The following is a 21,905-nucleotide window of genomic DNA, read 5'->3' as shown; positions in this document are numbered from 1 at the left end:
AGTAATTTAAACTCAAAATAGTACTGGGAGTAACACCACTAGGTTTAGCAGAGACCCAGTAGCTTCAGTTCTTTCCCCAAGAACTCTGTTCCTCTTCCCTTTGCCTCTGCTCTCTTTGTCTCTTTTTCAGTGCATGAGCACCTGCAGTAATCAACAGGCTGGGCTTTTGCACCTCCCTGTGCAGTGCATGCTGGGACTTGTAGTGTGGGTGGCGGCCATTTTGCCCTTGGGTAGCCACTGCTGCAGAGGAAAATAGCGTCCTTCTACCACCCGTCCCCTTGTGATGCCACACATTATCTCTGCATGTTTCCCCCTTGGGTCTACCAAAGGAGCCCTCAGCAGACGTCAAGCTGGCGACCGGAGCAGGAAAGAAGGGCAGAAAGGCCGAGGAGGAGGAGGAGGAGCAGCAGCCTGCAGCACCTCCTGCAGCTGCAGCAGCAACAGCAGTGAAGGAGGAAGAGGAGGAGTATGTGGTGGAAAAGGTGTTGGACCGCAGAGTGGTGAAGGGAAGAGTAGAGTTTCTGCTCAAATGGAAGGGGTTCTCTGAGTAAGTATGAGTCTATAATATTAATACTTGGTGTTCTCTATATATTTATATAGTGTATATTGTTCATTGAAAAATTGCAGATAATAAATTTCGGCATTGTATCATGCCCTCAAAGTTGAAAGTCTTTTGACACTAAGTTGCAGACACGCAAATAACCTTACAAAATGGCAATAGAAAAAAGGAATAATACGAATTACCAATTAGAGTGAGAATGTATTGCCTAAAAACAAAGCCTGATGAGATTTTCTTCTGTCTGCACTCACCTTTCCAGTGAGGATAACACATGGGAGCCACAAGACAACCTGGAACTCGACCTTATCACAGAGTACATGCAGAAACACAAGGAGAAGGAGGAAGAGAAGAAGAAAGAGGGCAAGAGGAAAGTTGTCAGTGAGGCCTCGGGTGACTCAGAGGAGAGAGGGAGCAAGCGGAAGGAGGAGGAGGAGGAGGTGAGCGAAGTAAAAAGGTTACTCCAGACTGAAGAGTCCCGGAAATTTAATCTCAATATGAATGAATATTAATATAGCGCAGGAATTTAAATGATTTTTTAAAAATGTAATAATAACTAGGGCTGTCAACCGATAACATTTTTTAATCGTGATGAATTGCTGAATTAATCGCATGTTTTATTTTTGTTTTATTTTATGATTCAAATTGTATTATTTTGCATTTCAGAACAGTTTTTAAGTACATATTATCAATGGAAAACAATTCTTACCAGTGTATCTTGATTGGGAATCAAATGAATGCAAAGAAAGTTATTTTATGAACTTGACTTTAAGATTTGTATTTTATTTATTTACTGTACACTATAGAACAATGTGTGAATCTGTTAGTATTGCACAATTTCTCCAAGTACCTAACTAAAAAGCTAAAAATCCTTATCCTTACCAATATATGAGTCAATATAGTGTGCAGTAACTTCTAAATCATTTGATTACTCACTGACATCCAGTGGTCACCAGTTAATGAGACAGTGTTTGTACTTTGCAGCAGTTCCAGTTGGGCTGCTTTCTCCATGTCGTACAGGCTGTGTGTGCGTGGGGCTGCTCTCCCGCTCGATGGCAATGTAAAAGACCAGAGTCTTCTACAATGCTGACAGGTCTGCAGTTAGTTGCCACCCATTTCAAAGGGTTAAAATAGTAGCCTGTTAGGCACAATGTGAAGCCGAGTGAAGTGTAAAATAAATTTATAAATGGCGGCATGCGATTAAAAAAAATGTACACGTTATGCTCGGCCCTTAATCGCATCGCGATTGATGCGTTAATGCTGACAGCCCTAATAATAACATAACAATAATAACTTATTTCACCAGTAAATTGCTGTTAAACTACAAAAACGGATGAGTAAAGGGTATTTTACAATAACTTTGAATGCACCACAACGTTTACTTATTTCAAGTTAACGCAACGTTTACGATATATTGTGCAGCCCTAGCTCCAACTGTTAATTTGTACAAATGATTAGTAACCTAATTCTTGAATGGTATGATTATGAAGGTTTCAGTTCAGAGCAGTGGTCAGTAAATGTAGATTTTTAGGCTGCTTACACATTCAGGCGGTCTGTGATCGTCTGCCTCACTTTCTCTCGCTGTTTCTTTACAAATAATGTGTTTTACGTTATCATACTTCCATAAGAAGCTGCTGCTCACTCTGTATAAAGTGTGAACAATGCGTAATCTCCATTTTAGCAACAGGAAATCTGTGATCGGCCTTGCAGTTGGAAAGCCGTAAGGAAAGCCATGAACGCTCATCTATCCGAATTACATCAGCCTGACTCAACCTAGTCTCTCCTCCTCAGCCTGACTCGACCTAGTCCTTCCTCCTCAGCCTGACTCGACCTAGTCTCTCCTCCTCAGCCTGGCTTTGCCGTCGTGAAACACAGAATGCCAGGATGCTCTGATCAGATTAGGTAAAGAGTTTCCCATACATTGTTTCTACTTGGGTGCACCGCCCAGGTAAATAAAATCCAAATTAAATTTTCTTTCCAACCAATGGTGAATGTTTTTACAGCGCATACTAAGGCTGAGCAATTTTATCGATTCTGCGATATAAATCGATATTTTTTCCCCCAAGAAAGTATCGATTTTTATGCAGCGAGTATCGATACATAAGTCCCATTCAAATCCCCCGTGTTTACCCACGTTCACATTGCAGGAAGAGCGATTTGGTCAGCCAGCCGCTAGTGTCGCTGTAGAGCTGCCAACATGAACTGGCGGCCCGCCGCCAAAGCTTTTAGTCTGGCCCCCAGAATAATCATGAATTCACAAAATGTAAAGAGGAAAAAATGCGTCCTGTTATTTATCATTTCAAGCATTTAGAGCAAAAACCCAGCCCCCTGTATTTACATCTATTCACATGCCGGGATTCTCTACAGCGATGACCGAGCTCCACACACACGGCTGAGCCGAGATGTGTGTGCGTTAAAACACACACACACAGCTGAGCCGAGATGTGTGTGTGTTAAAACACACACACACAGCTGAGCCGAGATGTGTGTGCGTTAAAGGTTAAAACACGCAGCACCTGACTGGGAACGATACAGAGTTACCAACGGTCACTGGGGCAGATGAACTCACGCTGGTCTCTTTTCTGTAAATAGGCTACAATTAAACCTTCGTGAGTAGAAAGTCAATACTTATCTTATACTAGGGACGGACATTGAGAATTAGCTTTGGCTAAAATGTTGTAGTATGTAACATGAGCTTATGTAACATACTTGTCCCTATTCAAATAAACTTAAAAGTAAAATCAATGCACTCACCTGTGTAGACCGGCATAAACATGTAGAAAGCGATATTTCAATCTGCTCAGTCCACCGCGCTGTTTTACGCAAACACAGCTCTACTCTGCAAATAGCGAATTTTTACAAACAAGCTAAAACAAAAGCTGTCGGTTTGTAGTCTAACTGTTTATCTTAGGTTGCCGGGAATCTGGAAAGTTTGACAAATTCTTGTAAACCTCACTGCTGGCTGAACAAACCAAACTCTCCGCTCAATCTGGAGCTACTTAATATGCACGTGAATGACGCGATCGTTATGTTCAGTGATGATGATGGTTGTATTATTTTGCAACAACAACATTTCATTGCAAATGAGGCATACGTGACGAGTGCATAGCCTGCTTATTAGTCCATTCATCATTAAAGCTGGGCTTTTGGCTTTTCCACGTTAACTTTTCGCTTCAGCCTCTTTGACTGTGACATGTTTACCTGACAACAGCCTTTCTTTCTGCAAGCATTTTCCACCAATCAGGATGCTGCATACTACAATAATTCTTCCATAATCACAGACTTTAACCATCACTTCTCAGTGAACTGCCTCCTAGTTTGAGATCTTTTTCTAGTTAAAGAGCCAGTTAACATTATGGAGTTTCCATGTTTTTTAGGAGTTTGCTCACACTAATACATGTTAAAAAATAGTAGCATTAATTCAATAAGAAAGTGAAAATTTCAAACAAGAATAGGCGTATTAGGTATAAATTCATTTTATTTATTTTGAAAGTCCGGCCGCCAGAGTGCTTAGAAAAATTCTGAAAAAAATGTAGTTGATGATCCCTGCTGTAGACTCTCTGTCCAGTCAGAGACATATATTGTGTAATTAATGTTTTCAGTTCAATTAATTAAATCCAAGTAAATGGAACACTCACAAGATGTCACCAAAATCACTCGGTCCCCTTTAAATCTTTCAGAAAATGATGTAAGTGTATCGAAATATATTGAATCGTATTGAATCGTATCGTTGGCTGAATATCGTGATATATATCGTATCGTGAGCTGAATATCGTATATCGTGTCGTGAGATTAGTGTATCGCTACAGCCCTAGCGCATAAAGACCAGCTGCCTCCAGCCCCTCCCCCTCGCAAAGTTGTGTGCCGCATGCATGACATCGTCAACGTTGCACTTGCTCAGAGAGGCTATTTGGTAATCAGAGCTAATGGTTGCTAACCGAGCCTTCGGTTCTCCTTGCCTGTATCCATTAACTGTATTCATGGACCCGAGCCCGAATAAAACTCTTAATTTTATTAAATTGGCTGTAAAAGTTTTAAACTACAACTCAGAGTTGTTTGAATGACAGAAATCTGCTCCGATGAGAACTTAATGAGTGCAACAGGACATGTATAGTACAGAACAGTAGGCTTTGTTTAGGAATCCCAACACATGGATAAAACATTTGTAAACTAAAATGATCTAACAAACAAAATGAACAACAATTTATTACTTCAAATATTCCTAGTCTTATGTGAGTTAACAGGCGTTAGGAGGAATGATGGCTTCCATAGTAACATGTCTGCAACCAGAAGAACTTTACCTTTTATTTTGACTTCAAATAATGTATGTATTTCAAAAGGTTTGAATGGGATTTAAAGGATGAAAAATAGCCAGAATGTATGAAAGGTTTGTGTTATTTTAAAGTTCCCATGGAATTTCGTTCGTAGCGGAACATGATTTGTAAAAGCTATCTGAAGCCCAAACTTCCTTGACAAAGCTGTCTGTTTGGAATCAGCATGGCAGGTATTTAAACATAACTCCCTTGTCCCAGAGTTTAGACGTCTAGCTATATGAACAGATAAACAATGCAAAGTTTTTAATAAATGTACATGAAGCAACTGATGTCAACATGGACAAAATCATAAATGTACTAATTCACTTTTTTGATGATGACCTGGCCAAAGTAACAACACATCTATAAAGTTTTGTTTTCACAATGATTCATTGTAGGATTATGATGTTATTACAATATGTAAATCTACATTAACTTTTAATTTACCATATGGTTGAAAAAGTAAAAATGTATCCAAAACTTTTTACTTCTTAAAAAAATCATGTATTCTTTTATTATTGTGTAACGTAAGAAGGACTTTAACTGTTTTGAAATTAACTTTAATGAGTGCATGAATGTGTGTGAATGGTGAATGGTTCCTGTACTATGTAAAAGCGCTTTGAGTAGTCATTGAGACTAGAAAACCGCTATATAAAAAAACAGTCCATTTACATTTCCATCTGTATCTGTGTCATCTTATAGTCTAATTTGTTTAATATGTAAATAGTTTTTTTCTTTCTAGGTTATCTGATAATGTTATGTAGTCATTGTTTTCACCTTCGTTTGACTAGTTTAAAACTGAACCCATTATTACTAAACCTAGCCATCACGCACCGAACTGTCACATCCTGCGCCACACACCACCGCCAGTAAATTCTCAACCTGTGGGAAACACTGAGAAGAGCCTGATGGCTTCCATAGTAACATGTCTGCAACCAGAAGAACTTTACCTTTATTTTGACATCAAATTAATGTATGTATTTCAATAACCATGAAACTCTCCCAGTTGATTACTTACATTAAGATGAGAAGAAAATGTATTATACGTTTTCTATAAGTAAATGTTTAAATAATTAGGCATTATCTAATTAAATATGCACTAATTTGCATATATTTTAAAAATCAAAATCTGAGTATTGGATAAAGCCAGGTTCAAAATTATTTCACATATTAGACGGGAAAAAAATTACAGAAGGATTTATGGATATCTACTTTTATTATCCTGTAAATCAGAATATACTGTCAATAGCCTTAAAAAATTGATTTTCGCCATGTTTTTTGGAATAAAATGTTATATCAATCAGGCTAGGAATAATATATTTACATATTCCTCTGTACATGTCTTCATAATATAACTAGGTACAAGACTGGTATATAAGTGCTACTGAAGTGAAGATTTCGGACTTGGCGTATGAGAGATTTAGTTTAGTTAAAAAAAAAAAATTTCGGTCATCTGTAACTCGCAACAGTCAAACATACATAGCGACTAGAAACAAGACCGAAAAGGTGTAGGCTGAAGCCGCAGCTCATTACACCTACCCTTTTTACATGAAAGTATATTTTTCCATACAAAAATTAAAGTTACAGAAACTAAATATACGCTATATACCCCAGTATAACACACATAAGTCCAATACATTTTGTACACCTTCTGGTATTCACACTTCTGTTTTATATTTGTTAATCACATTATATTTAAAGATTTTTTTTAATCCGTTGATTGAGTTACACTTTTTCAAGTCACTTTCTAATTCATTCCACAGTTTAACTCCATACACCGAGACACTCCTTTGTTTTTCATTTGTTCTGCTTTTTGGTCTAGTAAAAGTACAACTTCCCCTCAGTTTATAATGGCATTCTCTTATTTGAAACAGTCTTTGGATACAGCCTGGCAACATACTATTAAATACTTTGTACATTAGAGGTGCAATTTTAAGGTCTACAGTACAGGCCAAAAGTTTGGACACACCTTCTCATTCAATGTGTTTCTTTATTTTCATGACTATTTACATTGTAGATTCTCACTGAAGGCATCAAAACTATGAATGAACACATATGGAATTATGTACTTAACAAAAAAGTGTGAAATAACTGAAAACATGTCTTATTTTTTAGATTCTTCAAAGTAGCCACCCTTTGCTTTTTTGATAACTCTGCAAACCCTCGGTGTTCTCTCAATGAGCTTCATGAGGTAGTCACCTGAAATGGTTTTCACTTCACAGGTGATCTTTGTCAGGGTTAATTAGTGGAATTTTTTCCCTTATTAATAAAAAAGCAAAGGGTGGCTACTGTAGGATTCTCGTAGGGTACAGATTTGATCATTGGCAAATTATCAAAGATGTTTTATCAATATTAATAAAGTTATGAATATGCTTATTAATAACTTTATCAAATCGACAAACAATCAAAACGGGGCACCACCCTGCAAGTCAGGGACCAATAATCAAGCTGTGGAACAGTCTCATTTCTGTGGTAATCCCTTAAAAAGGAAATAAAGGAAGGGGTGAATCCAAGCACGGACCTGATTGACCAGCAATTATTACAACAAGTACACAAATAATCACAAGCAACTGCCAATTAAACGTAATAAGATTTATTAACGTCACAATTATCGGTAGCTAATCAATAATCCTTCAATAATAAACTCATATACCTCTTTACAATATCACAACCAAAAACAAAGCAAAAACAAAGCAGCATGGGCGGACACGTCTGTGTCAGTGTGTGAGTGTGTGTGTGAGAGAGAGTGAGTAAAAGGGGGGGAGGCAGTGTCGGAGTGTAGTTTTAACACGAAAACAAACTCCCAAAATGGCTACTCCCGTGAGCTGCACAAAACTATTTAGCCTCAAGAGGGCGGTAGTGGTGCTGGGTGCACGGGCAGGGGCTGAAGAAGCCGGGGGTTGCTAGGCAACGCGCACGCTTAGCCGGTATGGTAGCTAGTTCCTGTGTTAGCTCTGTACAAACGTAAGACGATTCCACGTGTGAAGCTAGCCTACAGCGTTAGCTCGGGAGCTACGCGGCTAGCCTGTGTGTGTGTGTGTGTGTGTGTGTGTGTGCTAGAGAGAGAGAAGAAAGAGAAGAAGAGTAAAGAAAAGAGGCACTCTGATCTTTAGTTATCGATAATGACCCAGTTCCCCTCAGCCACTCAGGTCTGGGCTAACGTGTAGTTTAGGACAGACTGAGACTTTTGTTTTGCTGAGGAGAACGTCACTATAACCACTGCAGTGGCTAACAACAGATTCTATCGCAGACAGTAACTAGTAACTCCGTGAAAGGAGTGATTTAAGCAGGTAGCGATTACAGTTATACCCAGCTACTTAACACGACATAAATCAACGGTATAATTGATCTATTTATACATTCACAGCACAGATTAATAATCACATATGGACCAGTACATGATTAAATCAGATCACATTAATGGCAACAAGTGGTAGCGAACCCCTTTTGCTAATTAATAAACACACTACTTATCTCTGCCCAGACGTAAGCCTTCTCACGGTGTGTTCAGTCCGTTTGTTTCTGTCCATAGATTTCCACAGAAATGAAACAGAACGGTTCCCTGGCGCTCGTCAGCGGCCACGGAGAAACGTCCCTCCAAAAAAGCAGCAAGGGGGCAAGTTTAGTCGACTTTGAGAAGAAAAACATTGTTTCCTTCTCACTGCAGATATGAAAACACTGGTGTGTTTTCAAGGATCCACCGAAATAAAATCTACTTTCTCCAGAAAATGGAAGTTCAGCACAAGCGCTTGCGCGCCTCCTTTCAGCAACAGAGTTGCAGGTGAAGACGAGGGAGTTTCCTAGGGTCAGGTTATTTATAGGTTAAGACCCACCTGCTGTGTTTATGGTCCCGCTGAACCAATAGGAAGACTCAAAACTCTTGAAAGGGTGAAAACTACACTTTTGTAGTCCTTTGACTTCCTGCCAGTTGTGAGGAGTTTCCCTTCTGGCTGGCACTTCGCATAGAGGTGTGAATTATCCTGGCTTTGGGGTTTACATGTAGGCCAAGATTCCTTTGTCTTGGCCAAATGTTCCTTTGTCTCTGACCACCTGTGTGTCCTGTATGCAGAGGTCAGTTTAATCTGAGGCCTTTTGGTTAAAATCAGGTTTAACCAGACTCTTGGTCCCCAACAGTCCCCCTTTTTGCTCTGAAGAGCGGTTAGTCCCCGGTCGTTGGAGCAAACCAAGGAGCATACAGTTCATGGGAGAAAACGTTAAACTGATATCAACATAGTCCATGCCTTCCTGGGAATGAGAGACAGTTCACAAGTCCATAATGTTCATATGTTGGCTGAGGCTAGAGTGTCTGGGCAGACAGTAGGCTAAGGTAGCATCTGGGCAGATGACTTCTAACTGTAGCTACACAAAAATGTTTATACAAAACAAAATCCTTCAAATAATAGGTAAGCAATGAATTATCCCTTGTACAATCATCGTAGCTGTTTCAATATGACATTAACCCAAAATATAGTGAAACAAAAACAACAACAAAAATGAAGGAAGATAGGAAAGGAAAGTGAAGTAATTAGGAGTTAACAGGTTCACTCCAGAAAAGAATTGGGGTTCACCAGTGTATGTACATGTGACTGTGTGCATGTACATGTGGACTGGTGCATGTATGTTTTACTGTCAAAACAAATACTCAATGCGGACTCTAGTCTGTATACATTCTGTCTTCTGATGCGTAGGTAAATAAAATTGAGTCCTATCTCTCATTCTTATGAGCTACATAAATTTGGAATTGCACTGCCAAGACTATACGTCAGATGTACCTGTGAAGATCGCTGTCTGGTTAGTAGCAGATTTATGGGTCTACAACAAGGATTGAGTTTGTTGACCGAAGAGATTCCTTCTCTGCCGATGCTTCGCATTAAATCTCTCGCTACTAGCACCTGGTTGTGTTTTCTGTGACACCTGACAGTCTAAAGCATGCACTGGGTTCTTGAGGAACAGAATGGAACTAACAGTAAATGGTATCCTGAAAAGAATTTTACTAGCGAAGCTCTGAGGTAGTTTGATTACTGTTTGAAAAGTTTAGGATGGAAGTGCATGTCAACAGAGTGAGGTGAGGCATGCAGCTATCCCTATGACTCAACTGGTTTGAGTCTTATCCTCTTGGGGGGAAAAGCCTCTCTCCCCCTTTCCAGGTGCAGAAGCTGCTCTTCTCCTGGGAGTGAGGATCGCATGTGGAGTTGGTCTGACTGAACGTGTGGTTCAGGAGTAGGACCGTGGATGTCACGGCTGTGCAGTTGGGTGCTGAAAGGCATTCAACCCACATGGTGAGGCTGCACGTGACGATGAGGAGGTACTGGGTACCTCGCCCAGTTCTGGTAACTGGGCCGATCAAGTTTACCTGGAGGTGGGGCCATAAGTGTATGACCCCCTTTCCCTGGAGTTCAGAGAAGGCGCCTGCTCCAGCCACCCTGAAGAGAGTCTGCAAGGACTCTGAAGAAAGGCAGTGGTTTTTCTGTGCAAAAGCTGGAGGCGGGTCAGGTGGGCGCAAGTAATGGTGCCTGACGGCAAGATTCTTTGGCCAAAGTGATATGGGCACGTCTGTTGGCGTGGCGCCATAAAAGGGTGCACCTTTAACCATACAGGTGTGGCACGGTGCATCGCTGTTGTTCAGCGATCAAGGAAAGACCTGTGAGGGTTGCAAAAGTCGAGGCTGCCAGATTGCGGCGGCTGTGTGCTCGCCGGCGGCAAAGAAAAGTCAGAGCCAGGATCAGGCTCTGGAAGAATCATGGCCATTTGCTAATGAATGACGGTGACTTGTCCGTCTGGGGCTTGCAGACTGCCTGCAGGATCAAGTGGCCTCAGGGTGTCGACCTGAGCCTGACTGTGTCCCCGGTGGCTGTCAGCGAGTGGGCCCGGCCTCAGTTGGTTGTGACCGCTGCCCAAGTCTTCTGTGTCACTTATACAGATGAGACTAGGATGCACCAGAGTCATCCTCTGGGGTGTGATATCGACCAAAACAGGTTTTGTGATGGGCGGTTTATCAGGCAGGTAGCTGGGAATGCTACCACTGAATGCTATGCCTAATACTGGTGTACTGAGGGGAAGCATTGTTTTAACGACTTCTGCAGACGTGTTAGAATGTGTCTGACTTACTCTGGAGACGCAGTCCAGCAGGGCTAGGGTGCTCACACCCCCTTTTTCTCCTGCTGCGGTATCTGTACCCTTGTGGGCAGGGTCTCCCCAGGATATCAGGGGAGGGATTTGTGAGGCGCTAGGCGTCGTGGTTTCAGAGAGCACTCTGGGCTCCTTTAGGTTACCTCCCTGGTCTAGTTCTGCTGATGACGAATCAGTGTCAGGCCCCTTTGAGGAGTCTGACAGTTCTGCTGGATACAGACCTTGTTTTTGGGAGGGGCACGTGTTGACCGAGTCATCGGGAGCTCCCTCCCCCTTTCGTGGTAGTGAAGTCCAGGCAGAGTGTGGCTTTGAGCTACACAAAGTATCCATTGCAGTGGGTGAAAGTTTTGATCCACTTTTACCGCACAAGGTTTGGAGGTTTTCTTCCTCTTTAACGAGTGGAGAAGTTATGGTTTCTTCAGGAAGCAGGATGTTGCAATCAGAAATTAGCTGGGGTGTCTCCTTGCGGAGTGGAGCACCTGTTTCCAGCAAACGGCCCAATAGAAGCTATTGATAACTCTCACCTATAACCAGCTCTGACACCTCCCTACTGGAGTTCACTAGGCTGCTAGCCGTGGTCTCTGAGTAAACCGAAGTGACTGGGGGCTCCGAGGGGAGCCAAGTAGGTTCATCCAGGTCTGCTGGACCGTTGGATGTGGTAGGAGGGTCAGGCTCAGGGTCAAAGGCAGCATCACGTGCTTTTTGGACGTGTGAAGGTGTCAGCATACTTACCCGTTCCGTTGGGTCACACCGGTCACTCTGTCGTAGTTTGAGAGTATCATGCAGCCAAGGCTCGATCAGATCATGTCTCTGGAGCCGGCGGGGGTCGTTCAGAACAGGAGAAGACGGCTCCTCCCCTTTGGCAGTGGGGATGGAGTCTGATCAAAGCGGGATGGCGAGCTTTGTGGCTCGCACCGTTTGTCAGTGGACGGAACTCTGATTCTACCTGTGTTCCTCTGATGTTGCAAGACATTCCTCCCCCTTTTGGCAGGGGAGTGGTGATCTCTCCTCCTAGGGGGAGGAGAAGAAGAAGAAGGGTCTCTCCTCCGGGAAGATGAGGAAGAGGGTTTTCTCCGCCGAGGTAGCGGAGATGAAAAAGTTCGGTCTCTCCGAGTAGGAGGACGAGAAGAAGATGAAGAACGGTCTCTTCTCTGGAAAGAAGACAAGTGGATTTTTCGCCGAGGTGGCGGAGAGAAATGGGGTCTCTGACTGTGAGGAGACCAAGGAGGAGGAGAATAGAACACTGTTCTTTGCTTGGCACGCCGGAGCTGTGCCGAGAGGTCCTCACGGCTCTCCTCTAACCGGGAGACCTCATCAGGCCTGGCGTGGACTCTCTGTCTAAGCCAGGCTGTTTTGCGCTGCTCAGCTTCATAGCTGTCTTGCAGCAGTGCGAGCTGTGCTTGGAGGACAGCACATTGCCGATGGGTTTGGCTCTGATAGATTAGCACCAATTGGCCAAGCAAGCCTTGTATGCTAGCTTTTGGCATCCAAGACGGCTGTGCCCTGTAAGCCAATAGTTCCTGGAGTATTTCATTGCAGGTAGTTCCACAACTATCACGGTTATTCTCTTCAGAGTCTAGGATGAGACAAGCAACCACATTCTGCAGGACTGTCGGTCGGCTCTTTGGAAGCTTTCGCCTCCAGCCTCTGGTACTCAAAGCGACTCATTTTACCTCTAGTAAAGAGATTGCTACCAGGTCTCAATTCCTTTGTGGTGACAAAGGAAAATTAACTGTGAACAAGTTGATTCAAGGAGCAGGTGAAAGGCTTAACCTGTAGTTCCTTTTAGTTTTAAGTGTTGACTGCTAATTAAGCTTATTACTACCATTTATCACCAACCCAATTCTATCAGGTGGTCACAGAAGTTGCACCACCTCAGGTGAGTAATAGCTGTTACTGTCAAAAATCCGAGTGTTAGTATTAATAACTTTAAGATCGAGTAGAGCGTGAAAATCTTGACTGCTAACTAAGCTAATTACTACCATTTACCACCAACCCGATCGTGTCAGGTGGCCGTAGAGGCCCGGACACCTCAGTTGATTAATAGCCGTTACTGTCAAGGGTTAAAGTAGACCGTGAAAATGTTGTTGTCTACTAACCAATGTACACACTGAAAAATTCACAGATCACAGATTTTTTTTTTTTATATTTAAAATTGAAAAAAAGTATGGACAATTATGCCTAAATGTTGCACTAAAGCAGGTATTCAACGCTCGCACGGGGTGTTAAATATGTTGCGGGAAAATTATAATTTTCAAAAATAAAATTCTTTTTTTTTTCAAAAAAAAAAATTATATTCAAAAATTATGGATTATTATGTATAATTATTGTAACAACGCTGGTTCTAACAGGCCTCACACGGGGCACCATTATGTAGGATTCTCGTACATAAAACGGGGCACCACCCTGCAAGTCTTGGTGGTGCCCCGTTTTGATGGTTTGTCGATTTGATACAGTTATTAATAACCTTATTCATAACTTTATTAATATTGATAAAACATCTTTGATAATTTGCCAATGATCAAATCTGTACCCTACGAGAATCCTACACTACCTTGAAGAATCTAAAATATAAGACATGTTTTCAGTTATTTCACACTTGTTTGTTAAGTACATAATTCCATATGTGTTCATTCAAAGTTTTGATGCCTTTAGTGAGAATCTACAATGGAAATAGTCATGAAAATAAAAAGGAAACTCATTGAATGAGAAGGTGTGTCCAAACTTTTGGCCTGTACTGTACATGTTCACTAAATTTAAGTACCTGATTTGTCGATTCACGATAATTTACCCTATTTATAATTCTAATTGCTCTTTTCTGCATTAAGAAGATTGGATTTATAATTGTTTTATATGTTTTCCCCCAAACTTCCACACCATAAGTTACATATGGAAGTATGAGGGATTGATATAATAAATGCAAAGAATTTGTATTAAGAATATTTTTGGTTTTATTCAGAATAGCTATGGACTTTGATATTTTGTGATCAAGGACAACTCCCAAAAATGTGTTTTACTCTTTCTATTTCAATATTGTCTAACGTAATTTGTCTAGAAGACTTAGAATTCCAATATCCAAATATTATGTATTTAGTTTTATTCATGTTCACAGACAGCTTAAGATTAAACCATCGTTTTAAAGCATCAAGTTCAGTTTCCACTGTATCCAAAAGCTGCTCAAGATTTTTTGCCAGAACAAAACAAATTGGTGTCATCAGCAAACAAAACCAAATTTAATATTTTAGACACATTACAAATGTTATTTATATACAATAGAAACAATTTAGGACCCAGCACTGAGAAAAGTCATTTTGAAAAAATGGGCTTTTAAATTATATTGTAAAATTACATTTTTATATTAAAACATTGCTAACAAGCAAAACAGCTGGCCAAGTAATTGTTTATAACAATGTAGGCCATGAACAACAACAACTGAATAAAACAATGCCAAATCAGACCTTCAAGTAACCACAGAGAACCACAAATACAGACACAAACTTATCATCAGTACTGCAACTCTAGTCTTCTATGTCCCTCGGAACACACAATGTCCACACAGAACACAAAGTTCACCCATGAGGGTTGAAAGCCTAGCTTGCCATGCCTGCACCATTTGTAGGCCCCTCACCCCTCTCTTCCTGATGCCTTTTCAGCTTTTTAGCTGTGCTGTGAGTCTTTCTGCAACGTTTTGCACTCTCAGACCGGATGGATTCGGCTTTTGTGATCCTCAGAACGTCTGTTTCCCTGATGGTGGTGACGGTAACGACAGTGCTTTCCAGCCAAAGCTTATCCATAATGGCAAGCATGGCAGAGGCCCCCTCATAAAAAGTTGAAATGGCCATACTTGCTGCTGCCTCAACCCTACTCTTACCCACAAACACTGTTTTTGGACAGCGAGCCCATATGACAGAGTTGAGGCACTCGTTAGCATTTTCAGTGCCACCATGCTGCATGCGCTGCAGCAGGCTGTCACTTGACATGCTGTGATACACAGGTATCCGCTTCTGGCCTACCTCCCGAGACAAAAAGTTTCCTGCATGGAGCCTGTGGCTCTCTGGAGTTTCTCCATTTTCCTCCGCTCTCCTATACCAACACCAGGACAAGTTGCACCTGGTGTGCAAGGGGACTTCGTCACAGGACATGCTGTGGCGGAGACCAAGGTTATAATCGTTAACGAAAACGAACAAAATAACGAAAACTAGATGGGAAAAAACATTGTCGTTAACTGAAATAAAAATAAAAACGAGGCATTACAAAAAAAAGATAACTAAACTAAAACTGTAATGTGTGTTTGCAAAACTAACTAAAATGAAATAAAATTATCGAGTAAATGTCCTTAGTTTTTGTCTTTGTCAATGTCTTTCACAGAGCAAATAACGTTCTATCTTTCAGAGTTGACATTTCCGACCTGTTTTATTCAGTCTATGCCGTAGACATATAGGTTCCGACTGGGAACCCAGAAATTCCGACATTCCATGTCAAATTGAACACAACATGTCCGTGCCCTTCGCCTGGCATCATAGCGGTACCGAAAGTCTGAAGAAAGCGGCAGAGTCCTATCTGATTATGACTGTGTCAGATAAAAGCAAGTGCCTTGCAGTGGAAGGTGGTAAAATCAGTGGACAATTCCCACAAATTTGAAAGTACATTTGAGAAGCGCGCTCAAGGAGGCTAACCTAGCTAACCTTAACAAGCAGTGACAGGGCAAGGAGAACGCAAAGCCCCCTTCCCCCGAAACAGAAGCTAATATAACCCCGGTACAGGGCGTGGATGTATGGGGCCAAGGCCAGGCAGCATGACGGAGACAACCGCAGGACAGAGAACACTACAGGAGGGCTTTCACCGGTGACCCGATAGCTGCTGGTTAGTAAATATGCATGAACACTAAAAGCGTGAGGAAGCGTGGGTTAATATGTGTGTGTTGATACTGGGATGTCTAGCTATACAACTGTGGGAGTCGACTGACTTCAAAAAGTTCATCACTTTACTCGAACCAAAGTTCAAAACACCTGTTTATCTATGTCTTCTTTAGTCTGTTGGCTATTTAGGTTTTTTCCTGACACAGTTACTAGCACATTTTGCACTTACTGCTGCGTCTTGTGTAGACTGTTTACATACAGTATCTCACAAAAGTGTTTTTTACATTTTAGTAAATATTTCATTATATCTTTTAATGGGACAACACTGAAGAAATTACACTTTGCTACAATAAAGTATGAAGTGTACAGCTTGTATAACAGTGTAAATGCACTGTCCCCTCAAAATAACTCAACATACAGCCATTAATGTCTAAACCGCTGGCAACTAAAGTCAGTCCACCCCTATGTTAAATTCCCATAGAGGCAGGCAGATGGTTATTTTTAAAGGTCAGTGATTTCATGGATCCAGGATACTATGCATCCTGATAAAGTTCCCTTGGCCTTTGGAATTAAAATAGCCCCCCCACATCATCACATACCTTCACCGTACCCCCACATCATCACATACCTTCACCATACCTAGAGTGGCATGGGGTACTTTCCATAAAATCATTTCTCACTGCAAATCAAACCAGCTATTAGGCTAACTGACATAAAACCATGCCAATCTATGGTGAAGGGCATGTGATGATGTGGGGCTATTTTAATTTAACATAGGGGTGTACTCACTTTTGTTGCCAGCGGTTTAGACATTAATGGCTGTGTCTTGAGTTATTTTGAGAGGACAGCACATTAACACTGTTATACAAGCTGTACACAGTGTAATTTCTTCAGTGTTGTCCCATTAAAAGATATAATGAAATATTTACAAACATGTGAGGGGTGTACTCACTTTTGTGAGATACTGTATTTGTGCTCATCATCATATGTACATTTTATGTACTGGTGTTATTGTTGAATACATTGTGAATACATATTTCTAAAATTGTATGATGTTTTTGTTGAGTTATTATTACACAATACTTTTTTCTGACCTTTGTGAATCTTGCCCCCAATAAATAACCCATATTAGAAAAAAAGACTAAAACTAATAAAAACTAAACTAAAACTAAGCATTTTCAAAACTTAAAAACTAAGCTAAACTAGCAAAACCGCTTTAAATCTAATTAAAACTATACTGAATTTGAAAACAAAAAGTCAAAACGAAATAAAAATAAAAACTAATGAAAAACGCAAAACTATAATAACCTTGGCGGACACCAGCCCAGATCTATTTTTTCATTTTGTCTAGTGAACCCTGGTTATTTACAATTGCCCCCCTGTTATAATTATTTTACGTTTTACATTTTTTGGCCGTTAATTTTCCCAGACCCTTCCCCCAATTTGCGTTCAGCACTTAATTTGCGTAGTGCTGTGCCCATACGCTTATGGGCATGGTTGATACATTCTAATTTCTCTATCTCATGCCCAGGGTATGGGTTGAGGGATACCACCTCCCTGAATGCAGCACTGTCCCCATCTGATAGCATCTGAATGTATCTCAGCTGGTGGTGACTCACGGACCTGGCCCACATCCTCTTCGCTGCCTCCTGCTCCATACCCTTGCTTGAGCCCCTAAGATGTTGTGCACAGTCATGTGTTTCTCTCCAGCTGTCAATTTCCTCATCTGTAATCTTTCCTTCATGCCTGGCAGCTTCTTTAAGGGCACACGCATGGCAATAGGAGGATAGAACCTCAAAGTCGATCACCAGTCCTGTAAAAATATCGATGCACACCCCGATCCCATAGTGTGATGTGAACCCTCTTTTCTGCCATCAAAAGACACACTGTTATTTATGACCGCATCTGCATCCTCCCTCAGCAGCTCTGCCACATCTGCATCAATATCCGCATAGGCCTGCCTGACCTGGTCCCTGGTCCTGTGAAGTGACTCCAGACCCCTCTCAATTTCTGCCACTAAAATTAAATGTGTATTGTATCAATAACTGTTCATTTGTTTTGTTTTTATAGATACAGTACACAATAATCTGTACTGTAAAAGTAAGTAAACTGACCACTGCAACACAATATAATGAATGAGATGGCATTTTATTCTATTCTTATAAATACATCCTTATTCCATCCATACAAAACAAATATTGTTACAGTAATGTTATGTTACAAGGTGGTAATAGCCACACATATTGGGCCATTTTTGACATTAGAAATTCTACAGGCTGCTTCAACTTTTCTGACACAACCCCGTTTCCATAGCCTACCTGTCACTCTCTGGCCGTGCCTCTGATAAGTTTTAAGGTGAAGGCCAGGGAGCTCCAACACCTTGCTTATTTTTCTGAGAGCTGCATATCCCAATCCTAACTCGTGTGCCAAGAGGACCATTCGCACATTCACATCAAATGCGACATCGTTTCTTGACTCATCTCGAAGTCGCGTAGACGTGTACACGCTCCTGCGGTACTTGTCATCTTTACACAGACAGCACTCGAGCAATAAACTGCTACAGAAGCCATGATTCTGTGGATCTAATATTAATTTTCAGCCCTGACATACCACAATTAGGACAAGTTAAATCATCAATCAAGTAGACACTGTTGTGTAGCGTGTGCTTCACCTTTATTTACAGATTGGCTTATATCTAAACCACCCCTCCGGTTTCCCATCGACAGCTTACGTTCAGATGCGCTTCCCGAGGGCATTTCACCGGGTAATCCATCATTAATTTTCCTTTTCCCCCTTGCAAGTGACAACTGCTGTACTCTTTTCGATGATTGATTGACGTGAAGTCATTTTCATTCATTCACTCAAAAGGTCTATTCCAAACGAATCACGTTGTCAGAAATTGGCATCAGCCAATGAGATTGCGCATTTAGAGTTAAATCCCCCCCCTTTTACTTTCACAATTGGTGGCTGATAAAAAGGATATGACCATATTTGGATCTGACAGCATTGTAGAGGAGAGAGAGAGAGCTTTCCAACGGTATATGTGATGACAGGGTGCCGACAGCGATCGCGGAGCAGCGGGATGATTTAGATGCAAACAGACAAAGTGTAGTAAAATAAAGACTAAGAAGTCTGAAAGAAGACATGTTGTTGAAGACAAATATCCCAAAATCTCAAAATTGACCAGTGAAGAAAAACGATGTTTTTGCCTGCCGTGTCTCACCTTAAAGGATGAAAAATACCCAGAATATATGAAAGGTTTGTTTTATTTTAAAGTTACCATGGAATTTCTAGCAAAGTAAAACTGAAGAGATTGTGCAAATGTTTTAGTTTTTAAATTGCCAATCATTTGAATGGGGAAACTTGCCTGAAAAATTTAGAATATTTCTGAACTTATAAAAGTTATGAAAAGTACATTTGCTTTCATAATATCATGTCTGCAACAGACACATATTTTCCTTCATTTTTTCATAAATTATTGTATGAAGAGTGAAAATTTTGAGTTGTTCACTAACTCTCTCTCTCTTTCTGTATTTGTCTGTTGCTATAGAAACAGAGAGGAGGAGAGGGACCCAAACGTCACCACTGTCAACACTGTGACAAATCCTTCACAACATCTGGATATTTAAAGATTCATCAGAGAGTTCACACTGGAGAGAAGCCTTACATCTGTGATCTATGTGGGGCAGCTTTCCAGCGACCGAATAACCTAAAAAACATCAACGCCTTCACACTGGAGAAAAGCCTTACAGCTGTCATCAATGTGGTACAACATTTTCTCATAGTAGTGACCTTAAATCTCACCAGCGTTCACACTGGAGAGAATCCATCCTGCTGTGAACAATGTGGGAAAACATTTTCTCAGAGTAGTGACCTTAAAAGACACCAGCTCATTCACACTGGAGAGAAGCCGTACCGGTGTGAACAATGTGGGAAAATGTTTTCTCGGAGTAGTCACCTTAAAAAACACCAGCTCATTCACACTGGAGAGAAGCCTTACAGTTGTGATCAATGTGGGAAAACCTTTTCTCAGAGTAGTCACCTTAAAAGACACCAACGCGTTCACACTGCCTCGTTGTGAACATGTTTCAGAGCCAAGCTGTTTCTTCCTGCTAGGGCTGGGCGATATGGAGAAAATCAAATATCACGATATCTTTGACCAAATACCTCTATCGATACCGCAACGATATTGTAGTGTTTCACAAAATATTTAAACAATGAGATTTTTGATAAATAATCATCAGTAATGTGGCTATAATGACTAAGTGGGTAAAGACAAAAAGAACAGCTAGAACAGTCTGGTAAGTTCAGAAAATGACATCACTGTAATGCAGCCTTTAAAACCAGCAAAAGACACCATTTATATCCTATTACGATATCCAAAATCTAAGACGATATCTAGTCTCATATCACGATTTTGATATGATATTGATATATTGCCCAGCTCTACCTCCTCCTCATGCCCTGATAGCTGTGTTTTTATTTTCTGATCTTCGCTGAAGGCTGATCAGCAGTAACTTTATCTTCTGAACAGCATGGATGTTATCCTGGCTAGGACTACACATTACACTCCCTCCCTTTGAAGGGATTTATTCCACTCAAAATTAGTTTGTTTTCCTGTAATAAAATATTCTGAGTTCAGGGTTCAACTGCTAGTGCTATTTAACTAATGCTGCAATGAAGAAGTGTTTGTTGTTCTTAATTAATCACCTGGTAAAATCCCCATCACTGTTTACTGTCAAATTGCAGAAATATTCAGTTTATTGTCACTTAAGACGAAAAAAGCTTTAATCAGAACATGGCTGCTGCTGCTGCTTAAAAAATGACTAGAACAGTTAATGTGTTTAAACTGCGTCTGTTCCGCCGCCATCTTGGGACAGACAGCTGATCTTACAGACTCAGAAAAAGATAGTTGTACTGCTTTTGGATGTTCATGTGAAAGAAATGCTAAACTATGCAACATGGAATAACATTTCACGGATGAAAAATGTGTTTTACAATATTATACTATTACTAAAGTGTTGAACTTAATATTACAAAAGGTAACATTAATCCTTCTTTTAAGCTAACAGTAAGTTAAGTGACTGTCCTGATACTGAAATGAGCTAATGCTAGCTTGTGTCAGGTTATGTATGTTTTATTTGAGTGATTATTAATATCTCATTAAGATGCTGAAAACGATGTTTGTTATGTGTGTCACTGAACAGTTCCTCGCATCATTCCCCATAGACCCCCATGTGGAAAAATCCAGACTTTACATCAGAAATATATAAATGTTTACCGCCTGGTACAAAAAAACGGTTTTGGTCTATGAAGCTAATTTCACACTTTATAACAACTGTTTCTATAACTCATCTGTTTAAATTATATCAAGGCTTAAATCAGCAGACTGTCACTAGCTTCAAAATAAGATGTTTAACCCATGTATAATCATTTGTTTTATTAATTTGATCTGTCCTCTTCTTAAATAAACTGACTTGAATTGAACTTCGACATTTCGTTTCTTTCTTTTTTACAGGTTTATTCTTTTTTATAACACTCTTATAACATCATACTTCAGTTTATCACAAACATGAAGGAAGGGTAAAAACTAATCTGAAAAGTAACTACAAAATGCATTTCCTGCAGAAAATGCTTGTGAATGCTGAAAAGCTAAATTGCTAAAGTTTAACTAGATTGTTGGCTTTAATGTGAAAGAAGGGGAAGCAGTAAGAATAGTTGGAAAAGTTGGAATCGTATTAATTAGTTTACATTTCTTTAACATGTTAAATAACACCAAATATGTATGATACTAAAGTGGAATATTTAAAGGTTTTCTGAAAAGCTGTCACTACACTGAATTGCAGACTTCAATGTGAAGAAGAAGGTGAAGTTGTGCAAAAAATTAGCAAAAGTGGAAACTGTTCTAATTAATATGAATGTCTTTAAAATATGAATAATACTAATATGAAATATAACTGAACTATCAACTTTGTTGCTGAGCAACAGTGTGCTCCGTTAGTTGCTCCTCTGTAGTTCGGTGGGCTCGGTGAGATTCGGGGCAGCAGA

General features: G+C 40.5%; 2 protein-coding genes across 4 annotated transcripts in view; one reads left to right on the top strand and one right to left on the bottom strand.

The window, feature by feature from the left end:
• The window catches only part of LOC114553116 (zinc finger protein 271), a 687,947-nt gene that overhangs the window by 246,875 nt on the left and 419,167 nt on the right, over nucleotides 1-21,905 (bottom strand). The window lies entirely within an intron of this gene.
• LOC114553117 (zinc finger protein 239) overlaps nucleotides 1-21,905 on the top strand; it is a 134,890-nt gene that overhangs the window by 47,865 nt on the left and 65,120 nt on the right. For all 3 annotated transcript variants that reach the window (XM_028574280.1, XM_028574278.1, XM_028574279.1), the window contains exons 3-5: nucleotides 330-428; nucleotides 10,325-10,330; nucleotides 21,718-21,723. In XM_028574280.1, coding sequence (XP_028430081.1) covers nucleotides 330-428; nucleotides 10,325-10,330; nucleotides 21,718-21,723 — 111 coding nt within the window. The remainder of the gene's footprint in view (nucleotides 1-329; nucleotides 429-10,324; nucleotides 10,331-21,717; nucleotides 21,724-21,905) is intronic.

This window comes from Perca flavescens, chromosome 3, assembly GCF_004354835.1.
Source record: "Perca flavescens isolate YP-PL-M2 chromosome 3, PFLA_1.0, whole genome shotgun sequence".
NCBI lineage: Eukaryota > Metazoa > Chordata > Actinopteri > Perciformes > Percidae > Perca > Perca flavescens.
This window is presented reverse-complemented; position numbering and strand designations above follow the sequence as displayed.